Below are 21111 nucleotides of genomic sequence, written 5' to 3' on the forward strand. Positions count from 1 at the left end.
AGCTGGTGGATGTAATTGTTAATAGCCAATAGTGGTGAGTAGGTGTAACAAGCTATAAAATAGATTGGTGCGAGATACAGAGATGTAACTAGAAATAACCACTTAGAGATGCACACAAAATGTTGAAACATTAGCCAAATGGTAGAATTGTTCCATAAAATCCATCGAAGAAATATAGCTTCATGACATGTCATGATTGTAAAATACACTGAGCACACGAAGTGTTTGATGAAATACGTCAAATAGATGTCACCTCATGGAATGCAATGGTAGTAGTGAATAGAGAAATAAGATCATTGAAAATAATTTAGGAACTATCAAGCAAATGCATCTGACAAGTGAAAATTTTATTCCATAATCTTTATTGCCATCCTTCCAATCATGTCCAAAATGAGAGCTTTAAAAATATTACTAACATCAATAACAACTTTGTTGGAAAACATTAATTTCTCCCATCGAACAAAACCTTCCTCCAGCTGTAAAACTAAATACAAAGCTTACCCACTGAAATCTAGTTGACTATACTACTGACTTCTCACCAACTCTATACGTCATGTTGGTCTACTTTTATTGTATTCTAAAAAAAAAATCTAATGACCTCTATAAAGGAGATAGATGTAATATATCTTTAAAAAAGGGCAAGAAATAAAATATCTATTTTTAAGTGCAATAGTATGTGTATTCTTTTATGAGTCCCTCTCCTATTTTTCCTATCTTTGCCCCTTCATATTGACATCAAATCCTTTGGGAAATGAAGATTGGAAGATTGTAAAGTTGTTGTTTGCAAACTGTGTATGCTGGTGCTGACAAGGAATGAAGGAAGAAAATTTTGAAGTTCTTCATTATTGAGTAAGTTGTTGTTGCAAGGGAAATCGCTGCCTTGGGTTGCAGTTGAAGATCGTTGTTTATAAAATTAGAGATTGTCTAGGGCATGTGGGATTTGGAGCATTCAAATTTGTTGTTCAAATAGAGGTAATGGTTGTAATATGAACATTGGTTTGGAGAATTTATGAAGGTTTTGATGTTCACAAAATTGTGTTGCCCAGGATAAAGTTTGGATTATATTTTTGAATAATTTTTTATTTTTTTTAAAGTATGGCATCAGGTAGTTTTCAACCTTTAATTCTAATTTCTGGCAAGAATTGTGATAATTGGTCATATAAAATGAAATTGATATTTGTTCACAAGTCTTATCACTAATAGTTGAAAAAGGTTACACAAAACCACAAGATGAGTCTACTTTGAGTACTTATGAAAAGAATAAGCTTAGAAAAAATAGGAAAAGGAATATAAGGGCTGTGTAGATAATTGGACAAGAATTGGATGATCTAGTGGTTGGAAGGATTAAACTAGACATTGCAACCAAGCAAACACGAGGCATCCTAGAGAAGACATATCAAGGTACTAGTAAGGTAAAATTGCCAAACTACAAGCACCTAGAAGAGAATTTGAGAACTTGCAAATGAAAGACTTTGATTCAATAGATAAATTTATATATTGTGTTATGGATTTGGTTAATCAAATAAGGTAGAATGGCGATGACCTAATAGATCAAAAGGTTGTAGAAAATATTTTTAGAAGTTTGCCTGAAAATTTGATGTAATTGTTGTTTTAATTGAGGAATCTAAGGATTTGACTACATATTCCATGGATGAGTAGGTGGGTTCTTTGAAAAAATTTGAAGGCAAGTTGAACAAGAATGACAATACCTCATTAGAGAATGCATTTAAAACACAAATAAGATTTCGTAGAGGCAGAAGAAGAGGAAATCCAAGATTTAGAGGATTAGTCAGACATAATTACCAAAGAGAAGAAAAGGGCAGTCTCAATATAGGAGGAAGGAGAAATCAAACTTACACCTCAAGGGGGTGCAATAAAAATCAAGCATCACAAAGGTATGAGAAATCAAATGTTCAATGTTATTATTTCAAGAAGAATTGTCACTTTGCAAATGAATGTCCCGAAGTCATATCTTCAACAATACTTCACATGGGAGCTGAGTGGGAGCAGGAGTTCGATGGTTTCTTCTGCAGATGGAGATGATGCAGGGGATGAAGATGGCGATGGCGGCGCTTTTTTCTTTTGCCCTGTTCTTCCTCGTGCCTTGGCTCTTGTGAGGCTTGCTTCCTGGTCAACGATGGTGTCTGGGTTTAGTGACTGTAGATGGTGGGGGAGGGAGAGACCTCAGTGCTACAAGATGTACCTGTCTTGCAACTTGTTTTCTTCTATGTCATTCTTTTTGCAGTTTGTGGGTTTCTTCCTTGGTTTTCTATAGCTCTACTCGGTGGGTTTAAAGGTTTGTGGTCACTCTGCTTGGGCAGATATTTTTCTATTTGGCTGCTCCTGCCCTCTTTCCTCTCCCCCATGAGGAGGTGTTTTTGTTCTGGGATTTGGTTCTCCCTGATGGTTGTTACTCTTGTGGAGATGCTTGTGGCTGAGGAAGGGAGTATTGTTAAAGGGGTCGTGCTTGGATGCAACAGGGATATTTGGGATCCAGGAGGTTTTTCCTTGGATTCCAATGTTTCTGTTATAGTTTTGGTTCGTACTTGGGGGGCTCTTCCTCCTTCTTGCTTTTGGGTTGTGGGGCTGCAGGGGGCCTTATGCCCTATTTTTATTTCCTCCTTGTCTGCCCTCCTTCTCCTATTTTTGTCACTCTTTTTTCTCAGACATCTGGTTTATTTTCAATATTTCTTTTTGAGGTGGTTTCGTCTCATATTGAGGTTGAGATGATGGGTATTGGAAATATGCAGTTTCCTACTGATGTGGAGATGGTGGTTGTGATTCTTGTTTGGCGAAGTTGGAGGGAGGCCTTGGAGCTTATGGCTCTTGTTTGGCTTGGATTTGAGTGTGGGCTCTTTGTTCTCTTTGCCCCTTTTCTTCTTATTAAGGTGGTGATGCTGGGGGAGAGTGTTTTGTCAAATCCAGGTGCTTCCTCTTCCATTTTGGAGGACCATTCTCTTGAGGCAGGTGATTTTTTGGTTGGTGGGTCTTTGCTTTCAAGCTCTTTTCTGTCTTCTCCTATAGAGGTGGAGAGTGCAGCGGTGCTTGCTTGTTTGGATGATATCTTCATTAGGCCTCTATTTCAGCTCAAGGTGGTTGAGGGTATCACTTCAAAACCCTTTGATGTGGTTCTAGGAGCTATTTCAAAACCTAGTTTTAAGGTTAGAGAAGCCTTTCAAAATCCCTTTGTTTCTAGTCAACTTTTCTTATTTGCCTTGTCTTATCTTATCTGGCTCGCAGTTGATAGTTTTGAAGGGCCCAATTCAGATTGTGGTTGTTTTTGGTAATGGGCTAGTCATGTTTGTTCTTGTTTGAAGTCTAAAGTCTCAGGTCAAGGGAGTCGAGAACATCCCTATTGTTTGGTTGAGGGTTCCTGCTAACCTTCATCATGTTCTCTTAAGTTTGAGGCTATAGCCTAGTTGGTGTGGCCAACATGACTTGTATTGATTATATCTTAAGTGTCTGGCTGGTTCTTTCTGCTTGTGGTAGTGTTGGTGTTTGGCTAGCTTTTGTCAGCTCAGCTGTGATTGAGTTGTTGGTTTTCACGGTTTATTCTCTATGGTAGCGATGTATTGCGAGTTTGAGATATTGGTAAAATCTAAGGGTTTCGGGTCCCTCCAAAACCTATTGTAAGGGGTTTTGGGTCCCCTCAAAACTTGTTTTTTCCCATAATTAAAAACATTTTTGAAACCATGGGAAAATGTGCAATTAATATGATAACAAAGATTGGTAAAAAAAATATTCTTGATGTTTATTTTGTACTTGGTTTGAAGCATAATCTCATAAGTGTGGGACAACTTATTTAAAAAGGTTATAGAGTTGCTTTTGAAAATAATGTGTGCAATATATTTGATATTTCTCCTAGTAACATGGTGATTTCAAAGGTTGTAATGACAAACAATAGAATGTTCCTACTTTGTATGAAAAGTGAAATGATGGAGGAGATTGGAGCAATTTTAAAAGCATCAAGTCAAGATAAAGCATGGAAATGGCACTTGAGGTATGGTCATCTCCATTTCAAAGGAATATGTTTGTGGCAAAGGAAGAATATGGTAAGAGATTTACCCCTTATTGAAGCACCATTGAGTTCATGTGAATGTTGTATTTTAGCTAAGAAACATAGGGAAAGTTTTTGAAAAGAAAAGTCATATAGAAATTGGGCACCTTTAGAAATTGTGCATACAAATTTATGTGGTCCAATCCAAACACCATAATTAGGGGGGAGAATTTATTTTCTAACATTTATTGATTATTTTAGTAGGAAAAAATTAGTTTTTTTTCTCAAATATAAACTTGAGACATTTGGAAAGTTTAAGGAGTTCAAGGCATTGGTTGAGAAACATAGTGGTCGATTTATCAAGGTATTGAGATCAGATGGAGGAGGTGAATACAAGTCAAATGAGTTCTTGAATTATTGCAAGTATCATGGAATAAAGAAGCGGTTCACTACATGTTACATGCCTCAACAAAATGGCATTGTCGAAAGAAAGAATTAAATTGCAATGGAGATGGCAAGGAGCATGTTGAAAGGCAAGAATCTAACTAATGAGTATTGGGCAAAAGCGCTAGCTTGTGCAATCTATATTTTGAATTGGAGTTGAACAAAGAGTGTGAGGCACAAGATCCCACAACAAGCATGGAGTGGTAAGCATCATAATGTTTCTCATTACATAATATTTGGTTGTATTGCAAGAAATAAATTGGATGATAAGAGTGAAAAATGCATTTTTATTTGCTATGATGAACATTCTAAGGCATATAAGTTGGTTGATACTATAACCAAGAAAGTAATTATAAGTAGAGATGTTGTTTTCAAAGAAGAAGAATCTTGGGGTGGAAATATAGACAAGACAATTATAGGTGCTGCACAATGCCATATGACGAACAAGAAGAAACTCCATCAAGAGCTCCATAAGGAGATAACTCACAAAGGCAAGTTGAGCAAGGAGAATCATCAGGTCCACAAGTATATAATGATTCAAATCCTACAGTTGTATCATTGAGACAAAAGATTAAAATCAAGAAAAATAAAAGTTTGCAAGAAATTTATGTTCAAAGAGATATGGTAAATTTGCAATCAAACTTTTCTTTATTTGATCACAATCCTATACATTTTGAAGATGCAATTAATGAAGAACAATAGATTAATACAATGAATGATGAAATGGATTCTATTGAGAAAAATGATACATGGGAATTAGGTGAGTTACCTAAGGACAAAGAATGCAAAGGTGTGAAATGGGTTTATAAGGCTAAGTATAAAGAAAATGGAGAAGTTGATAAATATAAGGCAAGATTGATAGCTAAAGGATTTTCACAAGAACATGAAGTTGATTATAATGAAAAATTTGCACCTATAGAAACACTTGATACCGTTAGAATGGTACTAGCTGTTGCAACTCAAAATAATTGGAATGTCTACCAAATGGATGTCAAATAAGCTTTCTTAAATGGTTATCTAAAAGAAGAAGTCTATGTGCAACAACCACTAGGATATGAAGACAAGGTCTATAGGTTGAAGAAGGCACTTTATGGATTGAAGCAAGCACCAAGAACATGGTACAATAGGATATAATCATATATGAAAAAGAGTGGATTTGACAAAAGTACTAGTGAGCCTACTTTATACATCAAAGTCAATGAGGAAGGTCATATTTTGATTATTTGCTTGTATGTTGATGATTTGATCTTTACAAGTAATCTTTCTATTGACATGTTTAAATTTGCAATGAAGAAAGAATTTGAGATGAAAGATTTAAGATTGATGAAGTATTTTCTTGGCATTGAAGTCACTCAAAATGATAAGGGCATTTTCATTTGTCAAAGTAAATGCTTAAAAGATCTTTTGAAAAGGTTTAGAATGATAAATTACAATCCAGTTTCTACCCCTGCGGCAATAGGCACAAAACTTAGTAAATAAAATGATGAGACGGATTTGATACAGCAATATCTAGAAAACTTGTTGGTAGTTTGATTTATCTCGCAACAACTAGGTCGGATAGTATGTATGGAGTTAGCTTGATTTCTAGATTCGTGGATTCACCTATGAACTCAGATTGGAAAACATGAAAAAGAATATTGAGGTACACTATATGAATAATGAATTATGGGATATTGTATTCTACTATAGATGACTTTCAGTTGATTGTATATACAGACATTGATTTGGCGGGGAGTATGGATGATCAAAAGAGTACATCTAGATATGCATTTCATTTGGGAATAGGTGTTGTAGCATGGACATCAAAGAAGCAACCTATAGTGACAATTTCATCATTAGAAGAAGAATATGTAGCAGGTACATCAACAACATGTCAAGCAATATGGATACGAATAGTCTTGAAGGATCTAAAGCATGAGCCAAAGGAGCCTACTACAATCTATTATGACAACAAGTCCACCTTTGCACTATCAAAGAATCGTGTTTTTCACAAGAGGACAAAGTACATTGACACTAGATATCATTTCATTTGAGAGTTGGTGAACAATGGAGAGATCATTCTACAACATTGCAGATCAAAGGAGCAACTAGCAGACATATTCACAAAGGCATTAGCACAAGAACAATTTAAATATTTAAGAGAAAAATTGAATATTGTAAATTTTGATGTAATTAGTAATAGAAATTAGCGGGAAGTGCCAGAAAACATTAATTTCTCCCACTGAACAAAAACTTCCTCCAGCTATAAAATTAAATACAGAGCTTTCCCACCGAAATCTAGTTGACTATGCCACCGACTTCTCACCGACTTTTATTTCTCACGTTTGTCTACTGTTACTGTATTCTAGAAAAATCTAATAACCTCTATAAAGGAGGTAGATGTAATCTGTTTTAAAAAAAAGTGCAAGCAATGAAAAATCTGTTTTTAAATGATGCAGTACATGTATTCTTTTCTGAGTCCCTCCCTTGTTTTTCCAGTCTCTACCCACTTCAAGCATAAACAACTTTATACTCTATCCTACATGCATGATATGTATAAACTATAAAGTTGATTTGTTGAAAAGGCTTTAGAAAATCACAGGCAAATGCACTTTGCATATGTAAAACCAAACATTACAACTTTTGGCAGCGTCCTCTCCGTTCAAACAAATTGATAGTAGGCAACTTTGTGTCGAATGTTGTGGTTGCAAATGCTCAGTTCATACGCATGCAAAATAAGTGAAAGCATAATCGAAGCCCGTGAATTGTTTGACCGAATATTTCAAAGAGATGTCATCCCAAGGAACGAAATGCAATGTTGTAGAGAACACACAAAATGAATTTATTGAAAAGGAAATAACTAGCATATGAAGTCACAAAAGCACAAGATAAGGAGATGGAAAAAGCATTTAAAACTCAGTTGGCAATCACCTTAAGGAAATGATAGGCACCCTGTATTTTTCAATGATATGGCTACGCATGCGTCTCTACTGATTGCTTACAAACTTGTTGATTATAATGCAATAATTGTTGGATATTGCAGTGGTTGAAGTATTAAGGTACCTATTAGGAAAAAGTTTGCTTACCCCAAGATGGTCAATAAGAAAATGGTGAGCGAAGACACAATTAATCACTATGCTTGCATTAACTTTTGATGAAGTGTTCAAGAGAGCATTTCCTATGGGTTTTGTCGTGAGCTAGCTCAAATGTGCCAAGTCTTTAGTATAGTGTCAGCCCATGAGATTCTGTGAATAATTAAAGGATTTGGGTATAGCTGTGCCTTGCTTCAAACTTGATTATCACAAAGAAATGACCACATATGTCAATTATTCCTAAGAATATGAATATTGTAATGGGAACATGTGAGTTAATTAAGCAAGGGATGTATTATCACCTTTAAGGAGATTAATAAAGATGAGCACATGAGAATGAAAAATGTCATGATATCAAATCCGATGTACTAGCGTTCTAGCTTAAAGTTCATGGTGGTGTCAAGAAAAGAACAAGAAAGATGTTTCAATGAACATAAAATTATTTTTCATCCTTGTGAAGGAAAGATATATATTTTTTGTGTCCTGAAATGGATAGATGACAAGATTATTACAAGTACAAAAGAACCAAATGAAGATGGAGAAGTACCTTAGCACATTCTTAACTTGAAAGATACAAGTTTCAAATTGTCTTTTTGTAAAAGTGATTTACGTCACTCATTGTAACTAAAAGTTAGAATTTAAGCTTAAATTCTATAAATATTGGTAAATTCTAACTTATTTCTGAAAGGTAGTTATTGGAAGTAATCACCAAGGTAGTTACTAGAAGTGATCACTTAGGTAGTTATTAAAAGTGATTATCTTAAGTGGTTATTCTAAGTAGTTATGCAAAGTGGTTATTAATTATTAGAAGAACCTATAAATACAAGATTATATTGTAGAAAGAAGACTTTTGACAGAGGAAACTCTACAAAATTTTCTAAAAAGCTTTTGAAAAGTTTTATGTTTGCATTTTAAAATAATTTAGGCACTTATATGATTTTTAAAAGAAAATTTTAGAAACATTTGAATCATACGTTTTAAAATGTTGTATGTTATCATTACTAATCTCTCTTTTCAAACTTGTAATCTTCTATTAAATGCGAAGAATGCAGAGGTTAATAATTACTGCGTGAGTAATTATTAAAATACTTTAAGACTCATTAATCATCTCAAAAGTTGTCTGTGGTTTTGCTCATGTCTGAAGCGACATACGCTAAAATAACCGCCACGTTACCCTACGTAAACAGCCCTCACGTTGCTCAACGTGCTGGTTGTTTTTGGTGAACAAGGCCAGCAGGCATAGGACTAATAACCGTAGAAATGAAGGCATCAAAGCTTAAAGCGATAAGGATTAGACTGATACTTTTCCCTGGAACACTACCTAATTTAATCAATAATTTACTTGAAACCTAGAATTTGATCATTTTGCCCGTGTATATAAGAAGACAGGTGTTGCACAGCATTGTCATATCTTAATCTCCTCTACAAACTGGTTATCAACTGTTATTGTTGAATTGGATTACATCTCAACGTCTCTTATAAACCAATTATCAGTTGTTATCAATCCTTAGCATTGTCATTTTGAGATTACAAGTTATATTGTGTCAAGAATGAGTAGATTTTGCCAAATACTCCTGGTCTTTTTGGTGGTTGGGTTAATAAGCCGTGTAGAGGGCTTGGCGAACTCTCAGGCCATTGCAGACTTCATTGATCCACAGAATGCGGCGAGAAAAGCCGTTGGACTTCCAGCACTTAAATGGAACAGCACAGTTGCGGCTTTTGCTCGTAATTATGCTAGACAGAGAAGAAACGACTGCCTGCTTCAGCATTCAGAAGGGTCGCCCTACGGTGAAAACATATTCTGGGGCGAAGGCCCAAAGTGGACACGTCGTCAGGCAATGAATGCTTGGATTGATGAAAGGAAGTGGTATGCTCATGCCAATAACACTTGCACAGGCCCAGATTGCACACACTATACGCAGATGGTGTGGGCAACAACCACGAGTGTGGGGTGTTCTATTATAAAATGTAAGAGCAATGACACATGGGTTATATGCAGCTATGATCCCCCGGGCAACTATATTGGCGCTAGACCTTATTGATTGCCTGAGTGTAGGCAGCATATATTTTGCAGTAGAGAACTGGCTAATATTATTGATTGTAATGGTGTAGTGATGGACAAATAGAATAACACTTCTGTCATTATCCGTCTTTGTTGCCTTGGCATTCACAACATATTGAAATTTCATTGGGTTTATCTTTGTATGTCGCTAAAGATGAAATTGAGTTCAAATTTGCATTCTTCTACCATTGACTCGTGCTACGAGGCCTGCAATTCAAGAGACGGTTGAGGCATAGTTATTTGGTTTTGTGTGTTAGACTTGAAAATCTTAACTACATGTAGATTTTGTTAGTCTGACTTTTGAGGCAGCTAATGATTTGCCCAATTAAATTCTACTTAACAATGGATTTGGTTTAATTTTTTTATATAAAGAGTAACCTTGATTGGAATTATGAATAATCTATTCAGTCTACGTAAATATGTTTCAGTAACAGAGAAAATGTTTCTCTCTTGAGAAGATATTTTAATGGCTTCTAGATTTTCCTAAATCGTAGATTGAAAGACGTTATAAGATGTTGGGGTCGTGGAAATAGTTGATAACTTTCTTCTTAATTAAATCCAAATAAGTTTATGCTTAATTATATTCATTTATTTAATAAATTTAAATTTATATAAAAAAAATCATTTCGATGCAATAATCTAAAACTTATTTATAAATATATGCCATTTGCCAAATATCAATTTACTGCTTAAATGTTTACTCGTTAAATTTCTCGTACTTCAATATTACATCCTCTTGGATAATGTGTCTTCTTCGATAATATCCAACAAAAACTAAGAAAACAATCTTCTTATAAAACACTTGCCTTCAAAATTCTCGTACACTTTTCTTATCTTAGTGCCGTAAGATGAAAATAGAGTATGGAATAAATACTAAATTAAGTATAGTCTATCGTGCCATGGCACAGTTGAGAGAATTTCCAACAGGAAATTTAAATCACTTATTCTGAAAGTTCATCCCAACAGTTATTTTGTTTACTTTATAGTAAACATTCTCCTGCATTGGAAACTTGTCCAATTAATTCTGCTTTCATCGTGTAGTGTGAAACCAACGACACAATGACACAATTAAAATACAGCAGTTGACAACGAGAGCTTTGAAATCCATATGATAAAATGATAAATGATCGTATTATTCAATTAACTCAGAGCTTTGAATCTTTTAAGTGTGAATAGAAAAACTTCAATCTCCGTAGCAGCCACCGAGGATGCACGTTTGCCAATCCTTATGATTGTATTCACACCGAAAGATGTCTGAAAAAACTATATTACAACGTCACACTCATGTGAAAAAACTAAATGGACTGCGCAAATTGAGGTAACAACGCCTTAAACTAGATTAAATGTTAGACACGAAGAAAATTCAATATCTTTGAAAATAAGCCATCATGCAAAGAATTAGTTTGTCATAAATTTTTGTTAAGAAGGCCGTCTAGATCGTGGAAAAGTTAAATTCTTAGCCAAAAAAGACCCAAAAAACCAAGAAATCACTAAGTCATCTCCGAAGCTTCACATGGCAGGCAATACAAGATTTTTTTCCTAGAAGTATGCAAGGGGGCCGTTAAAAAAAACATTTGCAAAAGAATATAGATTTAGCAGGTAAGGAGTTGTTCCTTGTCGATTAAAATGTTGTTCACATCTTAATCTACTAGGTATATTAGTTTCTTGCCATGTTCCAAATTGGATGTTTGATTTTATCAGTGGAGGGTAGGTTTTTGTGATGTGTATATACACAAATTTGTTCTTATAATAAATGCATGAAATTTCCAGTCTATGATAAGTTGTCTTAATAGTTTATAGATTTGATTGTGTGATCAATATTTTTCATCAATGTTTCAGATTATGCTCTATGATCCATCATCCGATGAGTAAGCTTGAAAAAGAGAAATAAAAATAGTAATAGATTATGGTGACTAAAGAGAGAAGGGGGGAAGGAGAGACGGTATCCAAAACATTGGGAGTAAAATTAGAACAACATCACAGGAAGAGGAAATGAAAATAGAAAAGGAAAGACGAAAGAGAACAATAGATAAAGTAGGAAACAGTGTAAAATTAAAAAACCAAATAAAAACTGAAAAATATATATAAATAAACAATGGTAGGTTAACAAATACATACATAAATAAGAAAAAATAAATAAAAAAATAAATGAATAAAATTAATTACAATAGAGTATAATAGAAATTGCAATGGAAGAAACTAACAAGAAAAAATATAAATACATCAAAGCACAAATACAAATCATGCACAAATAAAAAAGAAAGCGTTGTGTGTGTATAAACAAAGAGGAGAAAAAACGGACAAAGGAAAAATAATTGAACACAAGAAACACATGAATATAAAGAAAAAGTAGGAAATGAGGTGAGGAGAACAATAAATAAATGGATATACACTTGCCTCGACACAATGCATGTAAGTACAATCTTTATGCAATAAATGAGAAAATGGAAAATGTTATATATGCAAAAAAAGCAATTACGAAAAGAAGGTAAACAAAAATTCAAATCCTATATACAAGTATAGAAAACAATGACAAAAGAACTACCTACACATATAAGGGGAACAAAAAAGTACATGAATGTATAAATGCAAAATATAAATAGAAGGGAAAGAGAAAATACAAAGAAATGCCAAAAGTAAAGAGAGAAGCCACTCTAAGAGAAAAGAATATAAAAGGTGAGAAGAAAATAAAATCAACCCAAAGGAAAAACAAAAAAATAAATAAAAGGTACAAGATGGAAACAAGAATAGATGAAAAGGAAGGGTAAAGTTCTAGGGAAGGGGTGGGGGCATAGTAGGGGGAGGCAAGGAGGGTTGGTCCTAGGAGAAGAGGAGGGTGAATTCGAGGAAGGAAGGGGTTGATTTCAAAGGGGGGATAACAAAGGGTTCCATAAGTAAATATGGTTTCAACCACCATCATGGTTGAGTTTGGAGGCATGATTGAAAATTTGCAAGGATAATTATAACCTATTTTTTGTATCCAATTTTAATACACATTTTAATGACCCATTTTTAAATGACCTATTTTTATGAGCTATTTTTATGAGCTATTTTTATGACCCATTTTTATGACCCATTTTTATGATCCATTTTTGGCACCCATTTTGATGACCTATTTTTACATGACCTATTTCGCTAACCCATTTTTCACACCCATTTTGATGACCCATTTTTAGTACCTATTTTGATGACCCATTTTTAGTACCCATTTGTACAACCTATTTTGATAACCCATTTCTAGTACCCATTTTGATGACCCATTTTGAGTACCCATTCTAATTACCCATTTTGATGACCCATTGTGAGTCCCTATTTTTATGACCTATTTTTAGTACCCATTTTGGAATGTGTATACATTGTTGCCTAAAGAATATCTTCTTGAAAATGAATGTGTTTATCCTTGTTCTTTTCTACCTTAAGATTTCAACATAGGGATATGTTGACATCTTAAACGGGGCATATATGTATCCTCCTTGTTGTTCAATGTTGTAGGATTTTATTACATACAATACATTGTTTGGTTATATTTGTTGCAGTGTCCTAGTAACAACTTTCAATTTTGGTAGACTCCCTTATGGACAATGCTTTGTGTGGATATCCTTATTCAAATTTCACAGATCAATTGCCTTGCAATAAGAATAAAAAATTAGCAGCCCCTTTCTAGAATAATTTGACTAGCATAACACAACTTGCTAGACTGTTTCAACTCTTCCTTTGTCACACAGATCACATAGCATGACACAACTTGTTATCCCATAGAATTTGTGCTTTGATAGATCACCTAGCATAACATAACTTGCTAGCCATTGGAATACATGTTTCCTTTCTCCTTCACCCATTAACCCAGGCATAACACACTTTGCTAGTGTTGGATCATGGTTTCTTCTTCTTCTTCCTGCAATTGGTGTATGTCCTTTTTCTTTCTATAAGTGCACTTATGGTCTTGCAATAAAAAGTTGAGAATGATATTAGCGGTTAAGATATTTTAGCATTGAGGTCTCTTCAATTGGTTGTCTTAGAACCTCCATTTTAGTACTAATGTTGTTTTCTTTATATATAGTTGAAGGTTACTTGCATGAATTGATAAGTGTAGAATTTTTTGATAAACTACATCAACTAATATTCATCTTCAAGAAAAATAAATATCACACAAAAGAGATCAAGCAAAGGATAATATGCTTTATAACAACTAGAGAATTTTGTATTATTGCACAAACAATATTAGAGATGGAATTACAATGAATGAAAGAATGAATTCTTATAAAGAATGAATAAAAACCTAGGTACAAAACCCTAATGCTAAATTCAAGAGAACTAAATCAATGCAAAGTAGGAGCTAAATTAAGCTCAGTTACATGCTAGAACTAATGCTAGAAAAGAAAACTCTAGACGATAAAAGATCACCTAAGTTTAGCTTAAGTGAAAATAAGTGTCCTAATTAATCCAATACTCCCCACCCCTTAAGATTAAATTACAATATGAATGCATGCATGAATGAGTCTTTACAACTAGGCCTGATTAGGTAGTCATATTCAAATGAATGCAACTCTCACAATGGAGACAACAAAAAAAATGCAGTAGGAAAACACCTTTCTCCAAAAGAGAGAAAAAGAAAAGAAAAAGAAAATAGATGTAACAATCATGAAGGACTCAATATGTCCCCTCTAGTATTGAATTAGTCACATAATTACAATCAATACCACGCCCATAAGTGATTAAAAAGATAACTTATCTTCCCCATAAGAGAATCTCCAATAATGAAGATGAAGGTTCACAGATAAATGTTGATGAAGATCCAAGACTGGCAAACCATGTTCCTACCCTTAGGAAGAAACAAATCAAGTGTCTAAGACATAAGAAAATCCATGAAAAGAGATGGAATAAATAGTCTCAAGATGCATGCCATGAAAGACTTCTCAATTGTTCAACTATATAAATCAAAAGATGCTAATGCAAGTCCAAAAAATAGTGAAGATACCGCATGAACAAGCTCTAAAGGTACAAAAGATGGAATGACATGAATTTTAAATCTACCATCAAGGAGGAATGGAATATGCTCTATTATGTCTCTAGACTAAAGATGAAATGACATGAATGTGAATCTGTCATCAAGGAGGAATGGAATATCCTCTATTATGTCTCCAAAGTTTGGTGTGTGTGATGCATGAAGCAACCCTACAATATTTAGCAAGTACTCATCCCACTCTACTTAAACTAGAAGGAGAAAATCAACCTACTAAACTGAACTCATCTATAAAGAAGTACGAGGAAGAGGAGTATGAAAAAAAGTATCAAAAACCACTATGGATGATTGAAGTATATGTTGGTTTAAGTGACCAAACCTCTCTTTAGAGTTTTGATCCACTCTCATTGCATGAGATGTAGGACCAGTCAATGGACTTGCATGCTCAATGCAAGAAAAATTAGATAACATAAAATCATGATGGATTATCAACACTACCAACTTCACCATGCTCTCTACTATGAAGATCTTTGATAAACATTGAATTAGGGATCAACTAAACCATATTTATTTTCCCACTATGAGTAATGTGGTAAATAGAAATGAGATTGGAAGATACTGCAGAGACACAAAAAAATTATTCAATGCACCACCATCAACCTCAATAGAACCACTCACATTACACTTGAATGTGAGTGTTATTACCCACTAAAATCTATAAAAACTAATAATTCTCAAAAGTAGACAATACCTTATGGCGATGCCATGTGATGTGAGGCTCTTAAATTAAGAAGTCACTTAGAGGAATGATGTGTGGATACAAAGAGAGCATGTTCCTTCATCTTGTCTTCACAATATGCCATAGGAGACGAACTAGAATCTCCAAAGCTTGAAGTGGTAGAACAAGATGTACTACATGAAGGTGGTTGAATATTATGTTTTTGTGAAATATGTGTCATCTCATCAATCCTCTTTGCATAAAATCGATGCTCATCACATCCTAGCTTAGTCCAATACGTACACTTTGGCTTATCCTTCTTAGATGATGATCTCTTGGAAGAGGAAGAAGAATCCATAGAGTCATTTGATTGTGTGTCCATAGGATTCTCATGTGACTTTCAATCTTTGTATTTTGGTTTCTTGCCTTTGTCATGTGAAGCCTTTTGATCTATGGTTCTCTTAGAAGCAATAAGAGCCTATGATTTGGAGGATTTTAATTAACCCTTTTGAACCAAATTGGTTTTCTTGTGTGAGTTGAGAAGAAAACTCAACAAGTGAATACATGATGTAATGAGTACCAAGAGCATATATAGTAACATGAACTATAAAAAATAATGAATAATCAAGACCAAGGATGGAAAGGATAGAGAGAGTCAACTGAGAATCCTCATTTTTTTTTACTTCAACTATAATTTAAATGACTTGAGTTTAGTGAATAGGTCCTAGATATTGTCAAAATCATTAGGATTCAAGATAATAATCTCATTATTCAATTGATTTCCCCTCAATGTATCTTACATCCCAAATAGGGACCCAAATGCAATTAAAATCTAATTGATTGTTGTGCAAGAATTAACATAAAAGAGAAGTACTAGACACATAAACATGCATAATTTCCCAAATTGAACCTCTTTCTCTTCTTCGCAGTACGTATAGGCTCAAATTTTGTACCCATGGTCACACTATATAACTCTTGGTGCTTTATGTGGATCTCCATTTTTTTTCGAACCATGGTATTTCAGTGGAGTAAGGGAAGTAATGTGATTTGAATCCATGATAAATGACAAAATAAGAGGTATAGAAATGCATTGATAACAATATGTATCCTTTCAATGCCAAAAAAATTGATTTGCATGTTTTCCAAGAAAGAAACCAAAAAAGATAAGATTGAGATCTCTGAGTACCTAATTAAAATCTATGGGAAAGGACCTAAGATCTTAATAAAGGACTCCAAGAGCTTTCCAACAATATCTAGTTTTTGAATGAAGTTTGAATGTGCAATATATGGACCTGGAAATACAAAACTAATAGCGGCTTGGTATAGAAAATTGGTGTAGAATATAACAAAACTACCACCATGAGATCATGTATTGGAACTAGAATTATGATGATATCTTGTTTGCTTGAATTTGATTTTGTATGAAAAAGTTATCAGCAAAAACCTACTACATATATTTAAGGCTTGGATGGAAAATAGAGTCAAACTATTCAACAATTGTTGTCAATGGAATATTCTCAAAATATTCCCTATTATCAAAAAATTCAACCATACCAAAAAGAAAAATCAGCTTGTCAAAATATGCCTTGGCCAAGTAGAATATGCTATCTCTCCAAAAAAAACCAACATTTGCTAAAATTATTGACTTTAGTATACTTGGAGGGGTCTCAAATTATATTAGAAATCACCACAAAAAATAGCTCACATGTGCTAATGTATAGTCATTCTGCAAGCTTGTGAATGATGGTACAGAATAGACCAGGGCTTCTACAATAACTTTTTGGGTGCGAATTTTGACATTTTATTAAAATTTTAATGAAAATAAAAAAACATTTAACCAAAAACTTTGTTTAAAAGAAAATCAATTTGAAGAATAAAAATATTGCATGAGATTTTTTTCACACCACGATTTTGTTGTGAGGATGAATTAGTGTTGTAGGTTAGAGTTGTACATTGTACATATATGTATGGATCCATACAGCTATACAAATTTCCATACAATGTGAATAGACCCCCAATAAATACTTGATTTTTGCATGGGTTTGAATTTTTATGATTTGATAAGCAATTTTTGGGCTTTTGGGCCTCCTGTATGTGATAGTGGCCTTCACTTTTATCTATATAATGCCCAATTTCTTTAGCTACCCTAATACCTTGCCTCAATCTTTGTGCCCTAAGCCAATTTGACCCAATTTTTCAACTACTCTAATTTTGATGAAATGATACTTGATCTAAGGGTTTGGGACATTGTAGACACAATGGAAACCTCCATTTGAGCCCAATGTGCATAGAAAAATCAGTCAACATTTGATCACTCAATAATGTGGGAAAGAAAAAGATAAATCTAGAGATTTGATATAGTGGAGAAATTGATTATCAATCATAGGAGCCAAGATTCATATACAAGGAAAACTCCTATCAAATAAAAGAGATCAAGAAAAGATAACATGCTCTATAGGGTCAGTGCAAGAAGATGAGTCCACTTTTTGGCAAAAAATGGAAGTGTTTTCCCTGATTTTCAGATTTTGTCTCATTTGAGCTTAAATTTTGAAACACTTAGAGATTGAATCTTGGAAAAAGTCAGTAATATAAAAGATAGCCCTTTGAGTGTATTTTCCAAATATGTAATTTATTTTAATACCCACATAATAAAAATTAACTTTTTGAATGGAATTTTGAAAACTATGTTTTAAAAATGCATGTTTCAGGACCATACCATGCATGTGTACGACCCACACTTTTTGACACAATTAAAACTATTTTCTCAACCCGTTTTGGGAAATGGTTTGTAACACACTGAAGAGTGATGAGCATATTTTTCTGTAATTTTTTTCTGTAATTTTTTTTTAATTAATTTTTTAATGGCCGTAATTATCTCTTTAAAAATTTGATGTGTACGACCCACATAATTTGATGCAAACTTAACATTTTTTTATTTTTTTTATTTTTAAATACAAAAGAATTTTGTGTTGATTGATGACATATAATTTTTTTTCGAAAATTCATTAAAATAAAAAAGTTATTAAATTAACAAAATTAGTTAATATTTCAAATTTATGGACCTGATTTAGTATAAATTAAATGAAAAATAGTTAAAATAATCAATTTTTAAATAAATTTACATATTTAGAATTTAGACAGCATAATCTGAAATGGGTTTTAATTTTGTATAAATATTCTCTAATTAGAGGCACGTAAACTATTTCAGAAGTTCATATTTGTACTTTCATTCATGGAGATTTGAATTTGCAGGTCCATGTCTCAGGTGTGCCCATCCCAGGCCTATCCCAGACCTAATCTTGAGCCAAGTGGCAGGTTGTGAATCAACTTCCACAGAATGGGCCCCCATTTTCAAACAAGGGCGGCTTGTGGAAGAAAAAGGAAAAATACGATTTAGAAACGGGGGCCTGTTTTTAAAAAACGGGCCCCTGTTTCTAAAAAATGGGCCCCCGTTTTGTTTAAAAGATGGCCCCCATTTTTCTTATAAATGGGGGCCCGTTTATTTTTGCTTCGGGCCCCCATTGCCTTTTGGCTCGGGATCCCGATGCATAAACGGGCCCCCGTTTATAAGAGTGCATTTTTCAACGCGCGGACTTCCGCAAATTTGTGACTCATTACCTTGCACTTGCCCATAACAACCAATGAATTATATATTATTTCTTATACAATATTGGAGTTACAATTATAATTAATTAATGAATCCTTATGAAGGATAAATGATTACCTAGTTTAAAAACCTAATGCTAAAATTAAGAGAACTCAAAAAAATGCAAAGTAGAAGCTAAATTAAGCACAACTACATGTTAGAAGTAATGCTATAAGAGAAAACTCTAGATAATAAAAAAAACATAAGTTTAGGATACATTAAATAGTAATAAAGGACCTTATAAAAAGAAAATTAGATAAATGTCCTAATTACTCCAACAATAAGATACTATGCTTGGGGGCTTGTTCATTCCTCAAACTTGATGTTCTCCTATCCCTAAGTAGTTTTGATCTCAGAAGCTCCATCTTTTCATTTCTACTTTATCATGAGTGTGCCTGTAAGATTATGCTCCATTAAAGTGGGGGCTAAATGTAATACATTTAATTGTAGAAGTTTAATTAGGGTGTCCAATTTCACACACTCCTAAAACCCATTTTATTATTTTCCATTATTATATATATAATACCTTCATTGATTTAAATTAATATTAAATTCCATCTCATGAGTCCTATTTCACTTTAATACATAAAAACATAATTATTTGGGCCCTTATTTTATGTATACTATTTATTAAATTATTTCATTTAAGACTTCAATGGTCCTTATATCATTTCAAAGTTAAATGCATATTTTTATGCATCTAAGTATTATAGGTTTTTAGATAAATTATATTTCTAGTATTAGGGCCCTATTATCTCGTGACCTTAAAAATTGGAGCCTAAAGAGTTGGGACAATTTTGGTTAGTGCAACATTGTTCGATGCTTTTTGACTCGAATTTAGAGAAGATAATATGTTGGTCTTACCATTTCTGAAACTCCTCAATGTGAAATATGGTAATTCTAAGGTGGTTAAAAGGTGATTTTACTTTAAGATATTTATATAATTTATCCCACCTAGTTTATTTTATAATCTTCTATTATCACATTCATTCATTTTTACAAGTTTGATTTCAAGAGTAACTCTTCAAGAAGTGTTCTAAGTATAAAGGGAAACAAGTTAGTGGCTGACTATATTAGAGATGGAGCATGGTTGGATCTCAATTTTTGTGGATAATGCTTTGATACCTATGCAACCTTGGTTGAATTGTATACACATCCCCCACTCTCATGTGGAGGATAAAGTGTTCCGGAATTTCTACTCTTCTGGGAAGTTCAAATTTGTCGATGCTTATAAATTCATCTCCAGAAACTTCCCCCCCCCACCTTCTGAGTGGGTATCTGGAATAAGCTCTTAATTCCAAAAATTAACATTGTTTTTTGGTTGTTTATGCAGGGTAAGATCTCTACTATTGACAATCTTTGCAAAAGAGGTCTTCCTCTTACTAATAGATGTTTCCTCTGCAAAGAAGCAGAGGAAAATGCTAGTCATCTATTGCTTCACTACTCTTTTGTCACGGATATCTGGAATTTTTTCCTTAATATTTGGAACATTAATTGGGTCTTCCGTGAATCTGTTCAAAGAATGTGGTTTGAATGTAAGTTCCCCTTTGACAATCAGGCTTTGAGAGTTTTCTAGAATTTGTCTCTTACTCATATTTCTTGGTGTATTTGGAAAAAAAGAAATAATAGAGCCTTTAGAGATTTGAAATCTCCTGCAGTTGTTGTGGCTACTAAAATACGCATTTCTACCAAGGAGAATTTTCTGCACTCCTGCCACAGTAGAAAGAATGACTGTTCCCTCCCTTCCCTACTATCCAGGAGGATTGGGATACTATCAATCGGTGGAAAATTGATTGGAAGATTGCCATTCTAGTGTACAAAAAAAATCAGTGTAGAAAAAATGCTCTTTGGCATCCCCCCTATTGGGATGGATCAAAATTAATGTGGATGGGGTGGCTAAAGGGAATCCTGGGCCGACTGGGTGTGAGGGAGTGGCTAGGAATCATATGGGTTTGCTGGTTTTTGCGGTGGCGCTCCCTCTAGGTACCCATTTCAACCACTTTGCGGAGGCTAGCACTGCCCACATTGGGTTACACATGGCTAAAAGAGAAGGCTTTAGAAAAGCCTGGCTGGAGTCTGACTCACTAAACACTATCAATTGTCTGAATGGGTGCACGGATCCTAGCAGAATGATTTCTAATCTAATCAAGGATTGTTGGGATATAATTAATGAGTTGGAAGAATTTAAAATTTTGCATGTATTTTGGGAA

At 33.9% G+C, this 21111-nt stretch overlaps 1 protein-coding gene across 1 annotated transcript; it reads left to right on the plus strand.

The window, feature by feature from the left end:
* Positions 1 to 9062: 9062 nt before the first annotated feature.
* On the plus strand, positions 9063 to 9554 carry LOC131876017 (pathogenesis-related protein 1-like). The gene has a single exon (XM_059220773.1). It carries the CDS (start codon positions 9063 to 9065, stop codon positions 9552 to 9554), a length of 492 nt encoding a protein of 163 aa, XP_059076756.1.
* The last annotated feature ends 11557 nt before the right edge of the window (positions 9555 to 21111 follow it).

Source organism: Cryptomeria japonica, chromosome 5 (assembly GCF_030272615.1).
Source record: "Cryptomeria japonica chromosome 5, Sugi_1.0, whole genome shotgun sequence".
Taxonomy (NCBI): Eukaryota; Viridiplantae; Streptophyta; class Pinopsida; order Cupressales; family Cupressaceae; genus Cryptomeria; species Cryptomeria japonica.